This window comes from Vulpes lagopus, chromosome 5 (assembly GCF_018345385.1).
Source record: "Vulpes lagopus strain Blue_001 chromosome 5, ASM1834538v1, whole genome shotgun sequence".
Taxonomy (NCBI): Eukaryota; Metazoa; Chordata; class Mammalia; order Carnivora; family Canidae; genus Vulpes; species Vulpes lagopus.
In genome coordinates this window covers 125,987,700-126,008,212 of record NC_054828.1, presented here as the reverse complement: position 1 = coordinate 126,008,212, position 20,513 = coordinate 125,987,700, and the positions used below count along the sequence as shown (strand labels likewise).

The 20,513-nt window shown below is 52.5% G+C and overlaps 1 protein-coding gene across 1 annotated transcript; it reads left to right on the top strand.

Moving 5' to 3' along the window:
* Positions 1 to 11,851: 11,851 nt before the first annotated feature.
* On the top strand, positions 11,852 to 13,869 carry KCNF1 (potassium voltage-gated channel modifier subfamily F member 1). Its single transcript, XM_041754227.1, has one exon. It carries the CDS (start codon positions 11,996 to 11,998, stop codon positions 13,535 to 13,537), a length of 1,542 nt encoding a protein of 513 aa, XP_041610161.1. The 5' UTR covers positions 11,852 to 11,995; the 3' UTR covers positions 13,538 to 13,869.
* Positions 13,870 to 20,513: the final 6,644 nt, after the last annotated feature.

The window sequence follows — 20,513 nt, the reverse complement described above, 5'->3', positions numbered from 1 at the left end:
CCCTGCATACATGACTGGAAATATTTGGTGTAATTTATAGACATGCACGGATGCTTTTGTGGATTTTAGATCTGTATACTTTTTGCTTGAAAGTGGTTTTTGTTAAGGTCCTGACTGGATGGGGGCCAGGGAGAGAGACCGGCAGACAGGCAGTTAACGGGACCAGGCTCAGAGGGAAAGGACTCTGCCCTCATTCTACTGGGCTGCACTCCCTTGGGGGTCAAGGTCTTGTGTTCTGGGCACTGCAGCCCTCAGGGTCGTGGAGCCTGGGACAAGTGGCCCTGCAGGGGTAGTAGTTCCTCTAGCCACCCTCTTCCGCACCAGGCCCACATCAAAGGGACAACTGTGGCCTCATGCTGGGCTTTGTCCAGACCTCTCACCTGCCACACTTTCTACCGCCCATGTTGTCCTTCTTTTGACCTTCCGGTCACCATCTGCTCACTTGCTTCTTCCATTTGCAGCCACACTCCTTCTCTCCCAGTTAGCATTCACCTCGATGCTGGCCCTCACACCAGGCTTGAGCATTCCATCCCGCTTTGGCCGTTGGGGCCCTTGGTGAACACCCTGAGCCCAAATTTTCAGCTTGATCAGCGAGAGCTGTGTTCTTTGCCATAGGCAGCCCCGGGCTGGATTGTAGGCAAATTGACCAGGGGTTATTTCCTGGCCACTATATTTTACTGTTTGAAGTCTTTCTTGTCTTTCTAGAGCCTTCCGGTGGGCTTTCTCTATTTTCTGCCTGTCCAGGCTCAGGCTCATTCCTATCTAGTCCTCCCCACGTCCCATCACATCCCACCTAGTAAAATCTGCTCCAAGATCAGCTGTGGACAATTAGGATGGCTGCCTGGGCACTCACCAGTGGCCATGACAGTGACATATACTTTGTCCCCAGCCCTGTCCAATGGGTCCAAGAAAAAGAAACACCAGACTCAATTGGATTCTCTCTTCTGCTATGCTTCCTGCCTCCTGTTTCTGCTTCTAGTAACAGTTTAAGAAGAATTTTTAAGAGAGTCCGACTCTCCAGCTCTGAAAAGCTCCAGATTCCTGGGCCTTTGGCTCTTTAGGATGGCAGTCTAATTTTGCAAAAAGGGCAGAGAAATCCTCTCTTAGCAAAGTTCCATTTTCTCTCTTACTTTCTGCTTTCAGGTGGTTCCCCCTCAACCCTAGACTTGTCCCGTTGGAGGACCCTGCAGAAAGCTGTGAGAAGCACCCAGCTCACGTCAATGTCTAACAGTTCCTTTCGAAGCTTACCCCAGGGCTATCGCCCTGGTAAATCATGGTCTGTATCCCAAGGAACCACAGATCACTGTTAAAATATTCGTTTTTACATTTGCAAACCAAGAATGCCAACCTATCAACCCCAAACCCTATCTACTTGCTAGCTTCCATTCATCGAATTGCAGATTTTAAGTTTCATGTAATGATTACATTCCCTTGCACAAAGTTTGGTAATGGTGATGCTGAAATTTGCAACCTAAAGTGGTTTAAGCAATGAAAGAGCCACTGACTCCCTCGACTGAAAAATCAAGACTAGTTCTGGCTTCAGGATCAGTTTGATCTAGTGTTTTAACGCTACAAGGACATTCATGTCTGTCTCTTCATTCTGTCTTTGCCTCTGTCCACTTCATCTGATGGCTGGCAGTTCTCACAGTTACAAGATGAATGCCACCAGCTTCAGAAAAACTATCCTTGCACGTTCATATCCAGAAGGGGAGAGAACTTCTCTTGCCTCAATCCATCCAACAAAAATCTTTTGCTATACTTTGATTGGAGCAACTTAGATCCTGTCCACTCCTCATCCCCATGGCCAGGAAAATACCGTGAGAGATTTGAGGCTGGGCCACTCACCTTTGTCTAGAGCATTAGTGGGGGCAAGGGGAATATACATGTCGAGGGGGTGATGTTAGTGGCCCAGACTGAGGGGGATCCCTTTGAAGCTGGGGTGGGAGTCATCCTACCCAGACTCTGTGGCTACTACACACTGCAGAGCAGTCAGATGAAAGCTGGAGAGGAGCACACAGTGAGCAATGCTGTGTTAGTGCATTCACAAAAGCACCAGAACAAAATATGAACGTGAGCATCTTCCCCATACCCAGTCTCTTTCTGCTTCTTTTTCCATCTGACTGTTAGCATGTTTTTACAGACAAGGACGTTAGAGCTTGCTTATATATTGGCACTGGAAAGCAAAGAAGTTTGAATCTGATTACTTAGGTCTCATTTCACTGCCAATATTATAAAAAATAGTTGCAATGATAGCAACTCTTCATATCATAGTTCACAATGTGCTTCCTTTACTGCTCAAAATAATCATCTGATGTGGGTCTAGTATTATCTCTAGTTGTAGAAGAAGCAACTGAGACTCAGGAAGGCAAAGTGAGTTGTCCAAGGTCACGCAGCTAGTACATGGCAGAGGTGGGACTCAAACCTTAGTTTTCCACTAGAGATCTGACCTGTCTGGAAAGATTGTGCCTTCATGGTCTCGGGGTAGGGAATGACTCCACCATCAGGAAGTAGAAAAAGTCCTCGTTTCTTTTTGAGAATTTTCATGTTGTGCCACTCCCCATTCCCTTCGTAGAATGAGCTCCCCATCACTAGAGGCATCCAAGTCGAGACCGAGTGCCTGGTAGGAGGGATACCGTGGGTGAGAAGTTGGCCTAAATGGTCTGCTTCCTTCCAGCTTTCTTGAAACCTGGTGCCTCCCAGGGCCCAGTGGTTCACCTGGGAAGTCCTATATGATTGTCATAACTACATGAGGAAGAAACTTCTGCTTCCCGCGGGGCTCCACTGTGCAGCCCATGATGTGACTAATGCACAGGAGGCTCCCAAGGACACTTACACCATAGACATTGATGACTGGATGCTGACTTGGGGGAAAGGCACTGAGCTCATGACATCATAATTATTTGGTTCTCTTGCACGGAAACATCCCACAAATGACAGTAATTATCAAGTCCTGCCTGACATGACATTTTCTTCAAAACATGAGAAGACATTCTTGAATTTTCTCTCTTTATTCCCATCCACCTTCCCTTCCTCTATCCCTCCCACTCTGCTCCCCGTTCAGCCTACACCACTTCCCTCTTTCCACACCATGCCCTTTCTCTCCTTGTCTGACCCATAATGCCCCCTCCCTTCCCGTTGTCTGGCCAGGAGCAGATGCAGCGTTGGGGGGATGGAGAGACAAGCATCTGTCAAACACTTCACAGGGCGGGACCCTGAGGGGCTCTGAAGGTGTATTAATGTCAGGCGCTGAGCCCACATATGTGGTGGGCCCTTTGCTGAATTCCATAGGGTGTCAGGGGGTGCTGTCTGTCTGTCTGTCTCAAGTTTCCTTTCCACTGTGCTGAGCTAGGGATGGGATTTCCTACATGGCAGATGATCTCCAGTGAAGACCCTGGACTTAGACATACACATCCAGATGCATTTGCTTTAAAATCATTACTTACTTAAAATTTTTAATAAAATTAATTTTTTAGGGCAGTTATAGGTTATTAGCAAAATTGAGTGGAAAGTATAAAATTCTCATGTACCCTATATTTAAATCAAGTTATCATTTTCTTATGGTTGAGTTTTATTTTATTTTTTAAAAGATTTTATTTATTTATTCTTGAGACACACAGAGAAAGAAGCAGAGACATAGGCAGAGGGAGAAGCAGGCTCCCTGCAGGGAGCCCAACGTGGGACTCGATCCTAGGATGGGTCAGGACCTGAGCCAAAGGCAGATGCTCAACTGCTGAGCCACTCAGGCATCCCTTATGGTTGAATTGTAAAGAGTTCTTGGTGTATTTTGGATAACAGTCCTTTATCAAATGTATCTTTTGCAAATATTTTCTCTCAGTCTATGGCTCATCTTCCAATTCTTTTGACATTGTTTTTTTCAGAGCAGAAGGTCTTAGTTTTAATTACATTTCGTTTATCGGCTGTTTCTTTCATGGATTGTGCTTTTGGTGTTATATTTTTAAAGGCACTACCATACCCAAGGCCATCTAGGTTTTCTACAACATTATCTTCCAAAAGTTTTATAGTTTTGTGTTTTACATTTAGGTCTGTGATCCACTTTGAGTTAATTTTTGTGAGGGTTGTAAAGTTTGTGTCTAGGTTTATTTTTTTCACATGAGGATTTCCAATAGTTCCAGCACCGTTTGTTGAAAAGACTAATCTTTGTTCTGTATTGCCTTTGCCCTTTTATCAAAGAACAGATGACTATGTTTATGTGGGTTTATTGCTGGGCTCTCTATTCCACTGATGTATCCATTGATTTGTTTCCCTATAGCCACACTGCCTTGATTACTATAGCTTACTATAAAGATGTAGTAAGTCTTAAAGTCAGGTAATGTCAGTCCTCTGACTATTCTTCTTCAATATTAAGTTGGCTATTGAGAACCTTTTGACTCTCCATATAAACTTTAGAATTAGTTTGTCAGTATCTATAAAAGGACTTGCTGGGATTTTTATTGGGATTGCATCAAATTTATAGGTCCAGTTTGAAGAACTGACATCTTGACAAAATGAACCTTCCTATCCATGAACATGGGATAACTTTCCATATATTTAGTTCAGAGTTTTATAGTTTTCCTCATACAGAACTTGTTTAAATTTTGTCAGATTTATAGCTAAGTATTTCTTGGGGGGGGTGCTAATGTAAATAATAATGTAATAGTGTATGTTTGAGTTAATTAAGGGGAGATTCTTCTGGGTGGGCCTGGCCTAACTAGGTAAGCCTCTTGAAAGAGGAGTTAGGTCTTCGCTGAGATCAGAGAGGTTCTGACACTGGGCTCAAAGAAGATTAAGCCTCCATGAGTCCTATAGTTGCAAGAAAGTTCTGTCACATAAGCAGGGAAGAGGGACCTTAGCCTCAGACGAGTACCCAGCTCCAGCTAACATTTTGCAGCCTTGTGAGACCTGGAGCAGAAGACCTCACTAGGTCTCAGCAACATTCATGGAAACTATAAGGTAATACATATGTATCATTTTAAATTACTTAGTTTGTGATAATTCATTACACAGGAACAAAAAACTAATATGGTATATATAACACTGACCTCTGGGGGAATAGGAAGTTGGGGAATGCAAATATGGGGTTCCCCACTTTTCAATTTTTTATCATATGTGTATGCTAATTTTGTAATTAAAGAAAAGGAAAATGCTGAGGGACTTGTTTTTAAAAGAGTTTTCAGGGTGCCTGGGTGGTTAAGCTTCTAACCAGTGATTTCAGCTAAAGTTTTGATCTCATGGGTCATGGGATTGAGCCCATGTTCAGCTTTGCACTCAGTAGGGAGAGTGCTTGGGATTCACCTTTGCCCTCTCCCCTCCCCTCTCCCCCTCCGCCTCCCCTATCCCCTCATGTGCTTTATCTCTATTTTTGTCTAAAATAAATAAATACATCTTTAAAAAAAAAAGAATTATCTTCTTTTATACTCTCAGTGTACTTGAAAAGCAAGTTCAAAAGCAAACAGCGTCCATCCCTCTCCTGGTGAATGCTCTACTCTGAACTGGTGAGGACTGAAGCTTGAGAGTCCTCCCATCATCTGTCTTCTAAATGTACTTTTTCTTTTAAGAAAGTCAAAGCAACTGAATCTCAGGCCCAGAGGGGGTACTACCTGCCAGCCTCTAGGGCAGCTGTACTCATCCAGCATCTCTGACATCGTCATACATATCTGGGACGTGCGCTGGCCTTGTCATGTGCACAGTCCTCCCACTCTCGACCTGAGCTGGATGAGTCACAGTGAATGGAGCCAGGGAGGCGGACGTGTGTGGGCGCAAAGGCACATGCCCACAGCAGGACCGGCATCCAAGAAGTCCAAGTCCCCACCTTCTTCCCCACTTTGCCTTCACATGTTAAGCATCTTAACAGTTCATAAAGCCTGCTCACACCCATTGTTTTACTTGTTCCTTATAAAGTCTTGCACTTAGGAAGGAAAGGTCACTAGGTCCATTTTGCAGATGAAAAAACCAAGGCATAGAAAAGAAAAAAAAAAAAAACAGCTCAGGAGCCAAGGCAAAACTGACATTTCCTGATGTTTTACATCATTCTCTCCGCTACCCCTGTTCTTGATCCAACACCCCTCCCACCCAGCCGACCTCCTGCCCTGGACTCCCAGGGACACTTTATTCAGACAGGAGGAGTCAGGAGGCTTCTGGTCAATCAATTCTTCAGGGCCCCAGGGGTAGCTTGCTGCACTGATAGGTACACAGCCAATAATGAAATGTAAATTTCCAGGAGAGTACAGAAGTAAATCCTAATGAAAGGTATTATTAGATTCAGCAAAACACAAAGAAATTTTAACTGAGCAGAACTGATTATTCCATAAAAAAGGAGTAGATTACAGCTTGCATCATTCGTTGTCTAGACAAATCACTTAGATACACATGTGCTGGTTTTAATTAGCGCTGTGGAAATGGAGCATTCCATAGCCCAAAATGTTATTGTTCAACAAATAAAAAAAATACATATTTAATAAAGAAAGCTATGGTTCAAACAATCACTCCTCATAATGTCTAAATAGGCTGTGGGTTTTTTTCTCCATCCCTATTTAAATGAAAAGCCTACGTGAGTCAAAATTGCTGCTGCTGCTGCTCCTTGGGCCTAATGGAAGGTTTTGTGTGTCCCATCCCCCCAATATCATGAAATGTACAATTCTAATAGAAGTCAAATGCAGGACTGAATATACCACAGCATGACACTTTCTATTTTTAGCCAAAAAGTCCAGACTTTTTCCCCTGGTTTGATCCTTCAGGAAATTCTTGATGGATCTAGCCTCCTGCTCAAGTTTCTACACATCAGTGACCCTTGATGAGAAGACAGCCTACAGAGCTTTTTTTTTTTTTTTTTTTAACCTATGGCATTCCAGTCTAACCCTCCACAAAAATTCAGACAGGGTCTAGGGATTCAATGAGGAAGAATCTGTGCCTGGAGCTGTGGAGATGGGGGAGGTCTAGGGAAGACGTGTCAGGTGTGAGAGAGGAGGAAGCGTGCCTTAGTCTGCTTGTGCTGCTATAACAAAACACTTCTGGCAGCCGGAAGTCCAAGATGAACATCCTGTTTCCGTTTCTGGTCAGGACTCCCTTCCTGGCTTGCTGATGGCCACCTTCTTGCTCCGTCTTTGCCTAGTTTTCCTCTCTGTGTGTGTGCAGAGGGAGGGAGGACTCTGGTATCTTTTCCTAAAAGGACAGGAATCCTATTAGATCATGTTTTTGACCCTAATTATGTCCTGAGTGGCCCCATCTCTAAATACAGTCACATTGGGGGTTAAGGTTTCAACATATGAGTTTGAGGGGCAGGAGGACACAATTCAGCCCCTGGTGGAGGTGGTGGTACAGACCTGGAGAGAGTACCCTGAGGGAATGAATCCACAAATGACCTGTGAGTGCTTCTCAGGCCAGGTGGGTAGAGAGGGCCCTGGGGGGGGGGGGTGGGTGCATGAAGCTTGGAGGGGTGGGAAGGAAGAGGATTCTGTGCTCAGGCCTGTTGGCAGCCAAGGCTCTGAAGCTTGTGAGCCTTTGGGAAAGAGGCTAAGAGGCTGGGGCATGGGGTTTGCTGGTTTGGGGGGTGAGTGCATGAAGCCTTCTGCTCTCCCCTCTCAGATCCTGGGACCGCTCCCCAAAGGGCAGAGTTTGGGGGCCCACTTCTAAGTTCTGGCTTCAGATGGCTTCAGTGCCTCCAGGAGGGGTCCTCCTCCCTGGCCCTGACCTGTGATTTGTCTCTCTCTCATGCACCCGCGGCCAGTGGACACCTGCTTTGCCATGGGCTGCTGTGAAACATTTTCTCAACTCTATATTGTATCCTGTACTCCCGTTTTTTTTTTTTACCATGTTGATGTACTCCGATGTTTTCTATACTATCTCAATAAAAATGCTGGTTGGTAGTAAATTAATTGCATTACCAATCAACTATTGAGTGGTGACCTGAGCTCTGAAAAACTGACTTTTGTCCAAATTCCTTACAGAATCTGCATGGCTCTGTGTGGTCTGTTTCCAGCTTCAGCCATCAGTACCAGCCCACCTCCAAAAGACATGTCTTCCTCTGCACAGACCACTCCCTCCCAGGTGAGACAGGCATGCCACGGGAGGGCCTCAGACCTCAGGGGTCAAATCCAGCCCAGGCTCTTCCAGAGTGCTGAGTCTGCAGCCCTGCAGGGCTGGCCAGGTATCTGGAAACACCTGCACTCTGGCAGCGCCTTGAACCTAGAGACCGCTCTGGGAGGTGGCGGGTGGCCCTCTACCTGCCTGGGGGATCACCGTCACACACCCCACATGCCCACCTAAATCAGGCAAAGGCCCTAAGCAAATGCAGCCTCTTTCTCTTCCAACCTCTTCCCAAGATTTTGGGGGTCTCATCCATGACCCCTGTAGAGGAAATTCAGGAACCACCACTCCTTCCACATATCTCTCAGCTATACCGATTACTGCAAATTAATTATTAGCTTCAAAAAACATATTTTCTACTAGAGTATGAACCCAGCTCCCACACCCAGGGCGGAGTGTGTGTGTGTGTGTGTGTGTGTGTATCTGTGTGTGTGAGCGTTCCATTGGAGCTCGATAAATATTTGAATAAATAAAGGGCTGCTTTAAAGCCCATTAAGCTTCCACCAAGATGCAATTTGAACATAACCCGGAGGTTAACTAGGGAGCAACCGAGAAAGGCAGGAATATGAGTCGGGATTGGAACACAGATACGGGGTGTGTGTAGAAGGGAGGGTGCTGTATTACACACACGGTACAGAAATTTAGCCCTTGCACCAAGCAGGCCTCACATCCCATCTCAGCTCCATCATTACCAGTTGTATGACCAGAACATGCGAAGTGAGGCGTGTGGGCTGTGACAGGCTGTGGGGGTTCCGACCCCCAACTTTGCCACCTGCCGGCTGAGTGATCTTGATGGATTACCTGACACCTTATTCCTTTGGAGAGTCGCGTATGGGAGTTAAATGAGCAAAGTGCAAAGCGCTCAGAAAGTACTTGGCTCATGGCACGCTTAAAATAAATATTATTATTACTCAACCTTTCTGAATCTCAATTTCTTACTCTGTAGTAACAGGTTGCAGGCTGATTTTTAAATGGAAAGGAAATAAATTTGTAAGAAGAAATTTCACCAAACAAGACTCATTTTGCGTGAGGTATTCTCATACATTCATTTTTATACCAGCTCATTAAAGAAAAAGACGAGTGCCCAGCAAACTGATTTCATGATCCATTCATGGATAGAAATTTAAGATTAAAAATCCCAGCCTACAGAATGTGTGTGTGTGTGTGTGTGTGTGTGTGTGTAAATTTTAGCTCCGGTATAGTTAACATAACTGGTGTTCTGTTAGTTTTTGGCATACAATATAGTGATTTGACAATTCTATACATCACTCAGCGCTCATTAAGGAAAGTGTCCTTTTACCCATCTCCTATTTCCGCCCTCTCCCCATCCGCCTCCCCTCTAGTAACCATTAGTTTGTTCTCTATAGTTAGGAACCTGTTTTTTTGTTGATCTCTTTTTTCTCTTTGTTCATTTGTTTTGTTTCTTAAATCCTACACATGAGTGAAGTCACATGGTTTTCACTTCACTTAGCCTTATACTCTCTACCTCCATCCATTTTGTTGCGAATGGCAAGATTTGATTCTTTTTTATGGCTGAATAATATTCCATTGTATAGATATACCACATCTTCTTTATCCATTCATCAGTCAATGGACACTCAGGCTGCTTCCATAATTTGGCTATGGTTGTCAAAGCTGCTCTACCCACAGGGGGGGTGTGTATCTTTTTTCAAGTTTGTGTTTCTGTTTTCTTTGGGCAAATACTTAGTAGTAGAATTACTGGATCAGATGATAGCTCTAGTTTTAATTTTTTGAGGACCTTCTACACTGTTTTTCACAGTGGCTACACCACTTTGCATTCCCGCCAATAGTGCACGGGGGTTCCTTTTTTCTCCACATCCTCACCAACGCTTGCTGTTTCTCGTGGTTTTGATCTTAGCCATTTGGACAGGTGGGAGGTGATACGTTGTAGTGGTTCTGATTTGCATTTCCCTGATGGTGAGTCTACAGCATATATTTTTAATAGACTTTATTTTTCAGAGCAGTTTTAAGGTCACCGCAAAATTGAGCAGAAAGTACAGAGAGTTCTTGCATACACCCTGCTCGGCACATGCTCAGCTTCCCCCACTATCTATATCCTGCGCCAGGTGGCACATTTGTCACAAGTGATGAACCTACAGCGGCACAGCATTATTGCCCAGAGTCCATAGTTTACATTGGTGTTCAGTCTTGCTGCCGTACATTCTGTGGGTTTGACAAATGTACATGTATCCACCATTACAATATCATCAGAGTAGTTTCACTGCCCTAAAAATCCTCTGTACTTGCCTGGTCACCCCTCCCTCTCAAATACTTTTTAAAGGTATTATTTATTTGAGAGAGAGAGAGAGAGAGAGAGAGAGAGAGAGAGAGAGAGAGAGAGAACAAGTGCACAAGCAGGGGGAGCAGCAGAGGGAGAGGGAGAAGCAGGCTCCCAACCAAGGAGGGAGCCCAACGTTGGGCTGGATCCCAGGACCCTGGGATCATGACTTGAGCCGAAGGCAAACGCTTCGCCAACTGAGCCACCCGGGGTGCCCCTAGAATATTTTTTTTAAAAAACATAGTCTCCAGGTCACAGATGATGCTCAATAATTTGCAGTGTAGATCATGCTGCAAGCTATTGCAATGGTACAGGCATATGAGTGGCTGAAAGACAGCTGTGGCCACAAGCCCAGAAGAGAGGGGAGGGTGTGGGAAGGGCCATCGACAGAATGGGGAATGGGGGGGAGGCAGGAGCCTGGGGATGCGAAGGTTCCGGAGGCTAGTGGCAGTGGCAGTGGCGGTGGGCTGCGGAGAAATGGGGAGTGGTGGGCAGCGAGGACGTGGAGGCGGAATCTCAACCTGCTAACCGGGCGTGGATCAGTGGGCCAGGACCGCAGGGAGCTCGGGGACTCAGTGGTGGCCAAACCGGGCTCTGCGTCCCGGGCGCGGTGCGACCTTGGGCGAGTCGCTTCCTTCCTACAGGGGCTGGAACGGGTGTGCTCGCTGCGCGCCTGGGGGAAGGCGGAGAAGTGCCGCCCACAGCCCGCAGCGCTGGGGGTGCAGGGAGCCGGGAGGACCGGCGGGCGGGGTCTGGGGGGTCCGGGACTAGGGGGGCGGGCGCGCGGGCGGAGCAGCCTCGGAAGGGGCTTCCTGGGGCTCGCGTGCAAGCGGAGCAACAGGCAGCGGTCCCGTCTCCGCGGCGGGGAGAGCAACTTTGCAGCCGGAGCTCCTGGGCCCCGCGGGCCCTGCGCCCTGGGGGGGGGGGGGCGGCGGGGCCGGCCCGCCCAAGGGTTAACCCGTTCCCCGCGGCTGCGGCGCGTGCCTTGCAGAATTCCACCAGAAGAGGGTACAGTTGGAGAAGCTCTTGACGTCAGGCTGGAATTCCTATTGTGTTTGGAAACGGCTCGGGCGCAGGCAGCCCAAGTTCGCTCTCCGCGCCTCGGCGGGCGGCGTGGGTCCGGCAGCTCCGGGGCTCGTCGCGCGCGCCCCGGGGACCTGCCAGCCGCTGCCCGCGCGCCCCGGGGCGGAGGACCGCGGACCCCGCCGACCCCGCCGACCCCGCCGCCCCCCGCCCCCCGGCCCCCGCCCCCGCCCCCGCGCCCCGCGCCCCGCCGCCCCGGGCGTGCAGGAGGCCGAGCCCACGCGGCGGGCGGCGCCGGCCGGGAGCGGGGTGAGCGCCCAGGGCGAGGCCGGCGGCCGCGAGAGCCCCCCGCCGGCGCGCCCCGGAGGCCCCGCATGCCCGGCCGCAGGAGCCCGGGCGCCGGGTGCATGCCCCCCCCGCGGCGCGCGCCCGCCGCCTGCCGCCCGCTGTGACCCCTCCAGGCAGGCGGGCGCCGGGCCGGCCCCCCCGAGGGCGAGGACCCCGGACCCCCGGACCCCCGGACCCTCCGGACCCGCGGCGGCGGCGGCGGCGGGGCGCGGAGCCGAGGCTGAGCGCGCGCTCGCCGGGAGCATGGACGCGGCGGCGGAGCGCAGCCTCCCGGAGCCGGAGCCGGAGCCGGAGCCGGAGCCGGAGCCGGGCAGCCGGGGCAGCAGGGGCAGCAGGGGCAGCCGGGGCTCCCGGGCCGGCGACGACATCGAGATCGTGGTCAACGTGGGGGGCGTGCGGCAGGTGCTGTACGGGGACCTGCTCAGCCAGTACCCCGAGACCCGGCTGGCCGAGCTCATGGGCTGCCTGGCGGGGGGCTACGACACCATCTTCTCCCTGTGCGACGACTACGACCCCGGGAAGCGCGAATTCTACTTCGACAGGGACCCGGACGCCTTCAAGTGTGTCATCGAGGTGTACTACTTCGGGGAGGTGCACATGAAGAAGGGCATCTGTCCCATCTGCTTCAAGAACGAGATGGACTTCTGGAAGGTGGACCTCAAGTTCCTGGACGACTGCTGCAAGAGCCACCTGAGCGAGAAGCGCGAGGAGCTGGAGGAGATCGCGCGCCGCGTGCAGCTCATCCTCGACGACCTGGGCGTGGACTCGGCCGAGGGCCGCTGGCGCCGCTGCCAGAAGTGCGTCTGGAAGTTCCTGGAGAAGCCCGAGTCGTCGTGCCCGGCGCGGGTGGTGGCCGTGCTGTCCTTCCTGCTCATCCTCGTCTCGTCCGTGGTCATGTGCATGGGCACCATCCCGGAGCTGCAGGTCCTGGACGCCGACGGCAACCGCGTGGAGCACCCGACGCTGGAGAACGTGGAGACGGCGTGCATCGGCTGGTTCACGCTGGAGTACCTGCTGCGCCTCTTCTCCTCGCCCAACAAGCTGCACTTCGCGCTGTCCTTCATGAACATCGTGGACGTGCTGGCCATCCTCCCCTTCTACGTGAGCCTCACGCTCACGCACCTGGGCGCGCGCATGATGGAGCTGACCAACGTGCAGCAGGCGGTGCAAGCCCTGCGCATCATGCGCATCGCCCGCATCTTCAAGCTGGCGCGCCACTCCTCGGGCCTGCAGACCCTCACCTACGCCCTCAAGCGCAGCTTCAAGGAGCTGGGGCTGCTGCTCATGTACCTGGCGGTGGGCATCTTCGTCTTCTCGGCGCTGGGCTACACCATGGAGCAGAGCCACCCCGAGACCCTGTTTAAGAGCATCCCCCAGTCTTTCTGGTGGGCCATCATCACCATGACCACCGTGGGCTACGGGGACATCTACCCCAAGACCACCCTGGGCAAGCTCAACGCGGCCATCAGCTTCCTGTGTGGGGTCATTGCCATCGCCCTGCCCATCCACCCCATCATCAACAACTTCGTCAGGTACTACAACAAGCAGCGGGTCCTGGAGACGGCCGCCAAGCACGAGCTGGAGCTGATGGAGCTCACCTCGAGCAGCGGGGGCGAGGGCAAGGTGGGGTGCTCCCGCAGTGACCTGGACAGCCTCCCGCCCGAGCCCGTGGGGGAGGAGGGGCCGAGCTGGAGCAGCCGGCTGAAGCTCTCCCACAGCGACACCTTCATCCCTCTCCTGACCGAGGAGAAACATCATAGGACCCGGCTCCAGAGTTGCAAGTGACGAGGGTCCTCCGGGCTCGGACGGACTCGGCCAGTGGACGGGACGGATGGTGTGACGGGCCTGTCGGTTGACTTCCTGGGAGGGGCTGTCTTTTGTCCCCTCCACCGACTCCTGAACAGAACTCTCTGAAGGCCCCCTGGGGCACCTCTGGTGAGGCTGGGTAAGACCCCTTTATGTTGCCAGCTCTCAGGAGCCGGTGGGGACAGAGGGGTGTCCGAGAGTCCCGGGCAGCGTTGGGGGGGTGGGGAGGGATGGAGGCCATGGTCTGGCTTGATGGCAGGAGCCCTCGCCCGGTTCTGTATCTCTTTCAATAAAGCCTCCTGCTCTGTTCATCCCACCTGTGTCGTAGGTTCTGTCACAGGCTGGCTGTCCCCCCCCCCCCCCACTCCTCAGGCACAGCTCAGGCATGCCCTGTGCTAGGCCAGGAGGTAGGTGTGCAGCCCCGGGGGGCTATTTTTAGTTGAGAGCTAATTAAAGGGTTCATGCGCAGGGCTCTGCGCGGGGAGCCTTGCCACATTCCAGGAGGCTCTGTGCTGGCGACTCCCGCCTTCTGTTTTCCTTCTGAGGAAAAGCTTGCTCCCAGGAGGGGAAGAGTTCACAGAGCTAGAAGCGCCAAGCGGCGTGGTTACCACTTATTTATCACCTGTGGGAGGCCCTTTTCTCAACTTCTTTCCAGTCTTTTCAGCAGCCCTGCTAGATGGGTATCCCCATTAGACAGGTGAAGAAACTGAGGCCCAAGACCACACAGAGCAGGGATTCAGTCCCAGGTGTGAAGACCCCAAAGCCCATGTGTTCTCTTTGCTATGAGGCGGCCTCGGAACGGTGGTGTACAAGGGAGGGGGGTCTGTAGACCAGGAGAAGCTCTGAGCTTCCTCAGGGTGGATATGCCTGTCCTCCAGCTCATCCTTCCGTCTAGAACCAGTGCCTCTGACGTATCGGCTGGATGGACAAACCCGAGTGTGGCCCACCTCCAGCCTGGTCTGATAACCCGCAGAGGAACAGAGCCAGATCGGCTTGGGTTTGAAGCCCAGGGAGTGAGGGAGATTCTCTGAGATGTCTTCCAGCTCAAACACTTTTCTCTCCCCCTCCACTCTCTTGGTAGCTGTGTGGTCTCAGGCCCGCTGATGAGCCCCTCTGATCCTCGTTGGGATCATTCGTTAAAGGGGACTCATTAGAATCTCTCAGAGAACCATGGTGCTTAGCAGGTGCCTGGCACGTAGTAGCTGCTCAGTAAATGGCAGCCGTGTCTGTGGCTGTGTGCTGACACGGGGGTGGGACCCACAGCCGTCCACTCTGGCCTCCACGGTCTGGGTTGGGCTTGCATAGCAGCAAGGGGAGGGGACAGGGCACTGCCACACTGTTTGTAGTCAAAAGCAGTCCCTTGGCACAGGGTTGGTCCCGGCAGGCCCTTCTTTCTGGTTGTCGATCTCCCAGGAACCCCAGAACTCTGTTCTTCCTTCCCCTGATGAAGCAGCTGATGCTCAGAGAGGAGCCATGGTAGGGGAATGGGGTAGGTGATCCCCCAGTCTTTCCTCTTCTCTGAGCCCTGGTTTTCCCACATGGATACAGAGGGATGATTTCTCTGGGCTCCTTCCAGGATTTCAAAGCCTAGGATGTGTTGTGTTAGGGACTCCAGGGGGTGGGGAGGCTGCCTTGCGGTAAGGGGCTTGGAAGGGAGGCCTTGGGAGCGTCAGGGCCGTCCCTGTGGGGCGCAGAGGCCTGAGCCAATATTGTGTGCCCCTCCCCTGAGTTTCACCAGGGAAATAGTGGGTCAGGTGACCAAAGGAGGTAGAGGAAAGAGGTGGGGCTGGGGGTGTGGGACTCGGTGGAGGTGGAGGGGTCAGGAGAGGGGGATTGTTGCTTGGGGTCCTGGTCTGTGTAGACCTTGGCTCAGTGGGGGCTCTGAAGCCTAAGTGGAGGAGGAAGTTCCTGCTTGGGGAGAGGCCAGGAGGATCCTGGATCAGGAGGTGCCTTCCCCTTGGTTCACCCGGGGGCCGGGTGGGGAGTATCTTTATAGCTACGAAAGCATCTCAGAGTCCAGCTCATCTACTGGAAGGAGGGGACTGTGTTCAGTGAGGACAAGTGATTTGTCTGAGAAACTTCGAGAATTAGGATTAGACTGTGTCCTGGTGCGGGGCAGGCTAGTTGTGGAGGAGTGGCCAGGCAGCTGTGGGAGGCAGGCGGAGGGGCAGCCCTCTCTCCCTGGGGAATCTTTCCAGGGCACATTAGAACCGCCTGGGAGCTTTACAAAATCCTGGTGGGCAGCCTGCACCCACACCCGTTACATTTGAATCCTAGGGTGACGCCCAGGCACCAGAATTTTGAAAAACTTTAATGTGCACACGAGTCATCTGGAGATCTTGCTAAAATGCAGACTTTGAGTCAGCAGATCTACCTGGGCCCTTGAAATTCTGCATTTCCACCAAACTCCCAGATACAGCCGCTGCCTTCCAGGAACCCGGGAGCTGGTCCTGAAGCCACACTTGGAGTATCAGGAGGACGGAACAGGAGCTGCCAAGCTATGGCCTGGGGCCCAAATGTAGCCTGCCGTTTGTACGGTCCATGAGCTAAGAATGTCTTTTACGTTGTTCAGTGGTTTAAAAAAAATAACCAAAGAAAGAATAACGTTTTGTGACACATGCAAAGTGTCTGAGATTCAAATAAGATCTTAGTAGGACAGAGCCACGCCCATTTCTCAGATCATCTCTGGCTGTTCTCAGCTGCAAGGGCGGAGGTGAGTAGTTGTGAAGGAGATCACATGGCTCTCAGAGCCTAAAATATTTCTCATCCCTGGCCCTCTACAGTGACAGTGCGCCAACCCGGGGCTGTGGGAAATGAGATCTCAATTAGGCCTTGAAGAATGAGTAGGAGCTTTCCTGGAAGCAGAAAGAGCTGTGCAAGCACCAGAAGCATCATGAGCAAAGACCCAGGAGCATGGGGCCCACTTCCGAGGGTGGCGGGACTCGTGTCCCTCGCAGTGTCCCGGTGTGTGTGTGTGTGTGGGTCACACCTGCTCTCCTTTCTCTCCTTCTGAGAATCCCCAGGTCCTGGTTGCCTGCGTTGGGTTCTCTGCCAACGCAGGCAACTGCTTTGCAAACCTCTGTCCCTCCCTTCCTGGCCTCTCCTCCATAGTGTCTCCAAATCTCGCCTATCCTGGGACCAGAGTCTACACGTCCTCTTCTCTGACGTGGGTGATTCTCACAAACTTCTTGGGACTTGTTAGTTTCTGAGAAAGAAAGAAAGAGAGAAAGAGAGAAAGAAAGACACATTTCTTGGAATCTCGGAATATCCAAGTTAGAAGGAAACTAGGCACTGTCTAGTCCGGGTCTCCCGCCACCACACGGGTGGGAAAATGTGGTACAGCATCCTGTGCACTTGAGTTGGGGGTGCTCCTTAGGAGCCTGAAATTCACAGCTGGATTGAGACCCCCCCCCTTCGTTCTCACAACGTTGGGAGCAATGTGCCATCTTGAAAATAGAATTGTGTGTGTAAGCCCGTGTGTGTGTGTGTGTGTGTGTGTGTGTATAAAAACAAATGCAGTGAATTAATTATCCTCACCTCAGATCAGGTACCTGAGCCCCAGAGAGTAGAAGCAACAGGCTTGGTGGTCGAGGAGGGAACGCCCCTTGGTGCGCCCCTGGTCTGCAGCCCTCCCTTACCCACAGCGCTCCCAGTCTCCATCAGAACCCAGGTCCCCACAGGCCCCCAACTAGTGTTTGTGCCCCGAGCTTCCTAATGGTGCAAGATGCTGTCATCTGATCTCTTGGAAAGCCATCACTCCAGATGGACTGGTTCTGGTGGTGGGTTTTTTTTTTTTTTTTAAGGAAAGATTGAGAAGGAAAACACATTTCCTGAGCAAGCAGCTTTGGATCAGATGCTCGGGCCATGCACGGTTCAAGATCCATGTTGGCAGTTGTAGGAGGTGTCTGGAGCATAAAACCTGCCATCTGGGGTCTGGAGGTACCACCTAAAACAATGAAACAAAATATCCAGAAAACGGGGTGGGGGGAGAAAATCTGTGAAAATGGCAAGACCTGGAGTTATTTCACATACACTTCCTGGAAAGCCCTGAGGGGCAGGTAAGACTCCAGCAGTTGCCCGTGGTTTCCATAACAGGTGCACATTGCCTGGTTGCAAGGGGTCCTGCTAAGGGGGGAGTTCTGGCGGCCGACGGGCCAGGCCGGGGATGCTTGGGAGGCCCGGGGTCCTTGCCTGCCCCTGGGCCTCCTCAGCCCCAGCCCGGGCCTCCCCGCCGCCCTGCAGGACCATAATGAAACGTCTCCCGGGGCCTCCCGACATCTGGGAAACGAGGGACAGGTGTTTGCAGAGCGGCCTCCTACCTTCCCACTGCAGACAGACGGCTCTCTGCACCACGCTCGCAGGGATGTATCTGGCGGCAGGCTCGTAAGGGGATCTCAGCCGTCCCCCTAATCTGAGGTGGGAGCCCCTCTGAAATGCTTTTCTCCACTCGTAGCCGCCTAAGACGTTGCTACAGGGACGCTGCGGGTTTCTAAAAGGGAAAGAAATTAAAACAAGGACAAGGGGCTGGCGCTCTGTTATGTCACCGTTCCTGATGTGGTCACTGTCCGCCGGCCGGACTTGGAGCCAGGGCTGCCATCATCGTGACTTGATTTCCCTCTCTGGACAACGGGCTGGGAAGGTGTGACACTCGCGTGTCAGGTGCCTGTGGTCACGCAGCTGAAGGCAGGGGAGTGTGGGCGTCCGGCGGAGCGCGGCGGGGTGCCTGCCACCCTGCACAGCAGCGTCTGTCCCCGCCGCTGCCGGCCCTTCCGTCGGGCTAGCTGGGAGGGAGAGGGCAGCCCCGCATGGTGTGATGCCTGCAGGCAAGGGCTTGGCTGGCTAAACGGGACGTGTGCTTGCTACGGTGGCAGCCCAGCTCTGCAAGAGGGGGCAGAGGGTCACACACAGGCCAGCTGCTGGCACACGTGTTGTCTCAGCGGTTGCGAGCTGGGCTTGGAAGCCAGGGGCCTTGTCTCTGCCACATTGGGCTTTGCGTGGCTCCTCGCTGGGTTTGGAGGGCTGGGTCTGACCTGGCCTTGGCCTCGAGGCCTCAGGGGAGGCCTGGCCAGCTCACGGGTGCCCTGCAGCCTCCAGGCGCACTGGCTGCCATCCCTGTCTTGCACCTGAGTGGGTGTGGGAGGTGGGAACCAGAGCCCACGGCACCCCTCCAGCCCCACATAAATAGTGTGGCACTCAAGGCCCTTCAGGCAGGCTCAGAGTACCTCTCCAGCCTCATCTCTCACTGCCCCCACCCCCTCACCCCTCTGTTGCAGCAGAGCCAGAGGCTTCTCAAATCCCAGACACTGGCACCTCTATACTGACTCCTTTGAACGAGGGACTCCTGCCGTTCCTATGGCCCTTGCAACTTTCCACCGTCAGGATTCCACCCCTGCTTCCAGACCAGGCTGAGATGCCCCCTTCCCCCAGCTGACACTGCCCCCTCCCCGGCCCAGAGACGGGCAGCAACCGTTCTGTAGAGACTCTGGAGTCTCACCACTACCCCCTGCACCAGGGGAAAGAGACCGCCCGGGAGTCACAGGGCTCCCAAAAGTCACCAGAACCAGACCCCCAATCCTGTCTCCACATTCATCTCCCTCTCTGTCGGCCCCCCAGCTGCTCCTAGCTACAGGTTTGGGCCAAGTGTCAAAACTGAGGTTTTAGGAATTAGAACCGAAGCTGCCCCCAATCTGCCCGTCACATGCACACAGTGTGGCCCGGGCACTAGGGCAGAGCTCAGGGTTCACCATCTGAATATGCTTTGCAGACAGTTATTTTCAAACTATGGTTGTCCCATCTTCACCTCTTACTTATTTTATTTTTTTTATGATTTTATTTATTTGACAAGCAGGGGGAGCAGCAGAGGGAGAGGGAGAAGCAGGATCTGTGCTGAGCAGGGAGCCCGACGTGGGGCTCAATCCTGGAACCCTGAGATCATAACCTGAGCTGAGGGCAGATGCATAACTGACTGAGCCACCCAGGCACCCCCACATCTTTACCTTTATGTTTTTTTTTTAAGATTTTATTTATTCACTTGAGACAGAGAGATACTGAGAAAGAACATGAGGGCATAGGGAGAGGGAGAAGCAGACTCCCTGCTGAGCAGAGAGCCCGACGTGGGGCTCGATCCCAGGACCCCGGGATCATGACCTGAGCTGAAGGCAGATGCTCAACCCGTCTGAGCCACCCAGGCAGCCACATCTTCACCTTTTGAAGTTCTCAGCCAGAATGAGGGGTCTACATGCTTCTACTTTTCATAGACCTGGGAGCACATGATGGAAGTGCAAGACTGTGTGTGTGTGTGTGTGTGTGTGTGTGTGTCTGTGCGTGGATGTGTTCTTGTGCAAAAATACATCAGCTCCTGTCTTCTAAACCAAAGGAATATATGAAGGCTCCTGGCTCACCCCAAAACCCCGCGCTCCCACTCCAGCTCTCTGCCTCCCCGAGGACCTGGTTCCCAGCCAACAGAGGCAGGGACTGCAGGCAGATCCAGTGTCCCTCCTCAGGAGCATCAGCACATCCTGCTCCTGGATCAGACAGGCATGGAGCGTGGGTGACAGGGGACCCCAAATGTCCTTCTTAGCCGGCTGCCCAGAGCCCAGGCAGGGAGTGGGCAGGCAGGGACAAGTCTCTCCCAATAACCCACTCTGCGCCCAGCACTTGGCACATTCTCCAGAAAAACTGGAGGCTGGGAAAGCTTCAACGCCTCGGCCAATTTCCCACTAACGGCGGCAGAGTGGCTGGGCCTGGACTGGTGCCGTTCCCTGAGGACACTGCCTTTCCTTGGTGCTGCTGGTTGGGGGACAGTGAGTGACCTGTGCTGTGAGCCCCCGAGGGCAGGTTTGTATCTGGGTCCCAGGTCTATCTCCTGGCACTTAGAGCAGTGCCTGGCACACGGTGGGTGCATCACAAAATAGGAGATGAACTTATTGTCACCTGCTCTGTGCTTGGCCCCGTG

What these genes read in the sequence shown, in the direction of transcription:
- KCNF1 (XM_041754227.1), top strand. Translation starts at nt 11,996, where the DNA reads ATGGACGCGGCGGCGGAGCGCAGCCTCCCGGAGCCGGAGCCGGAGCCG.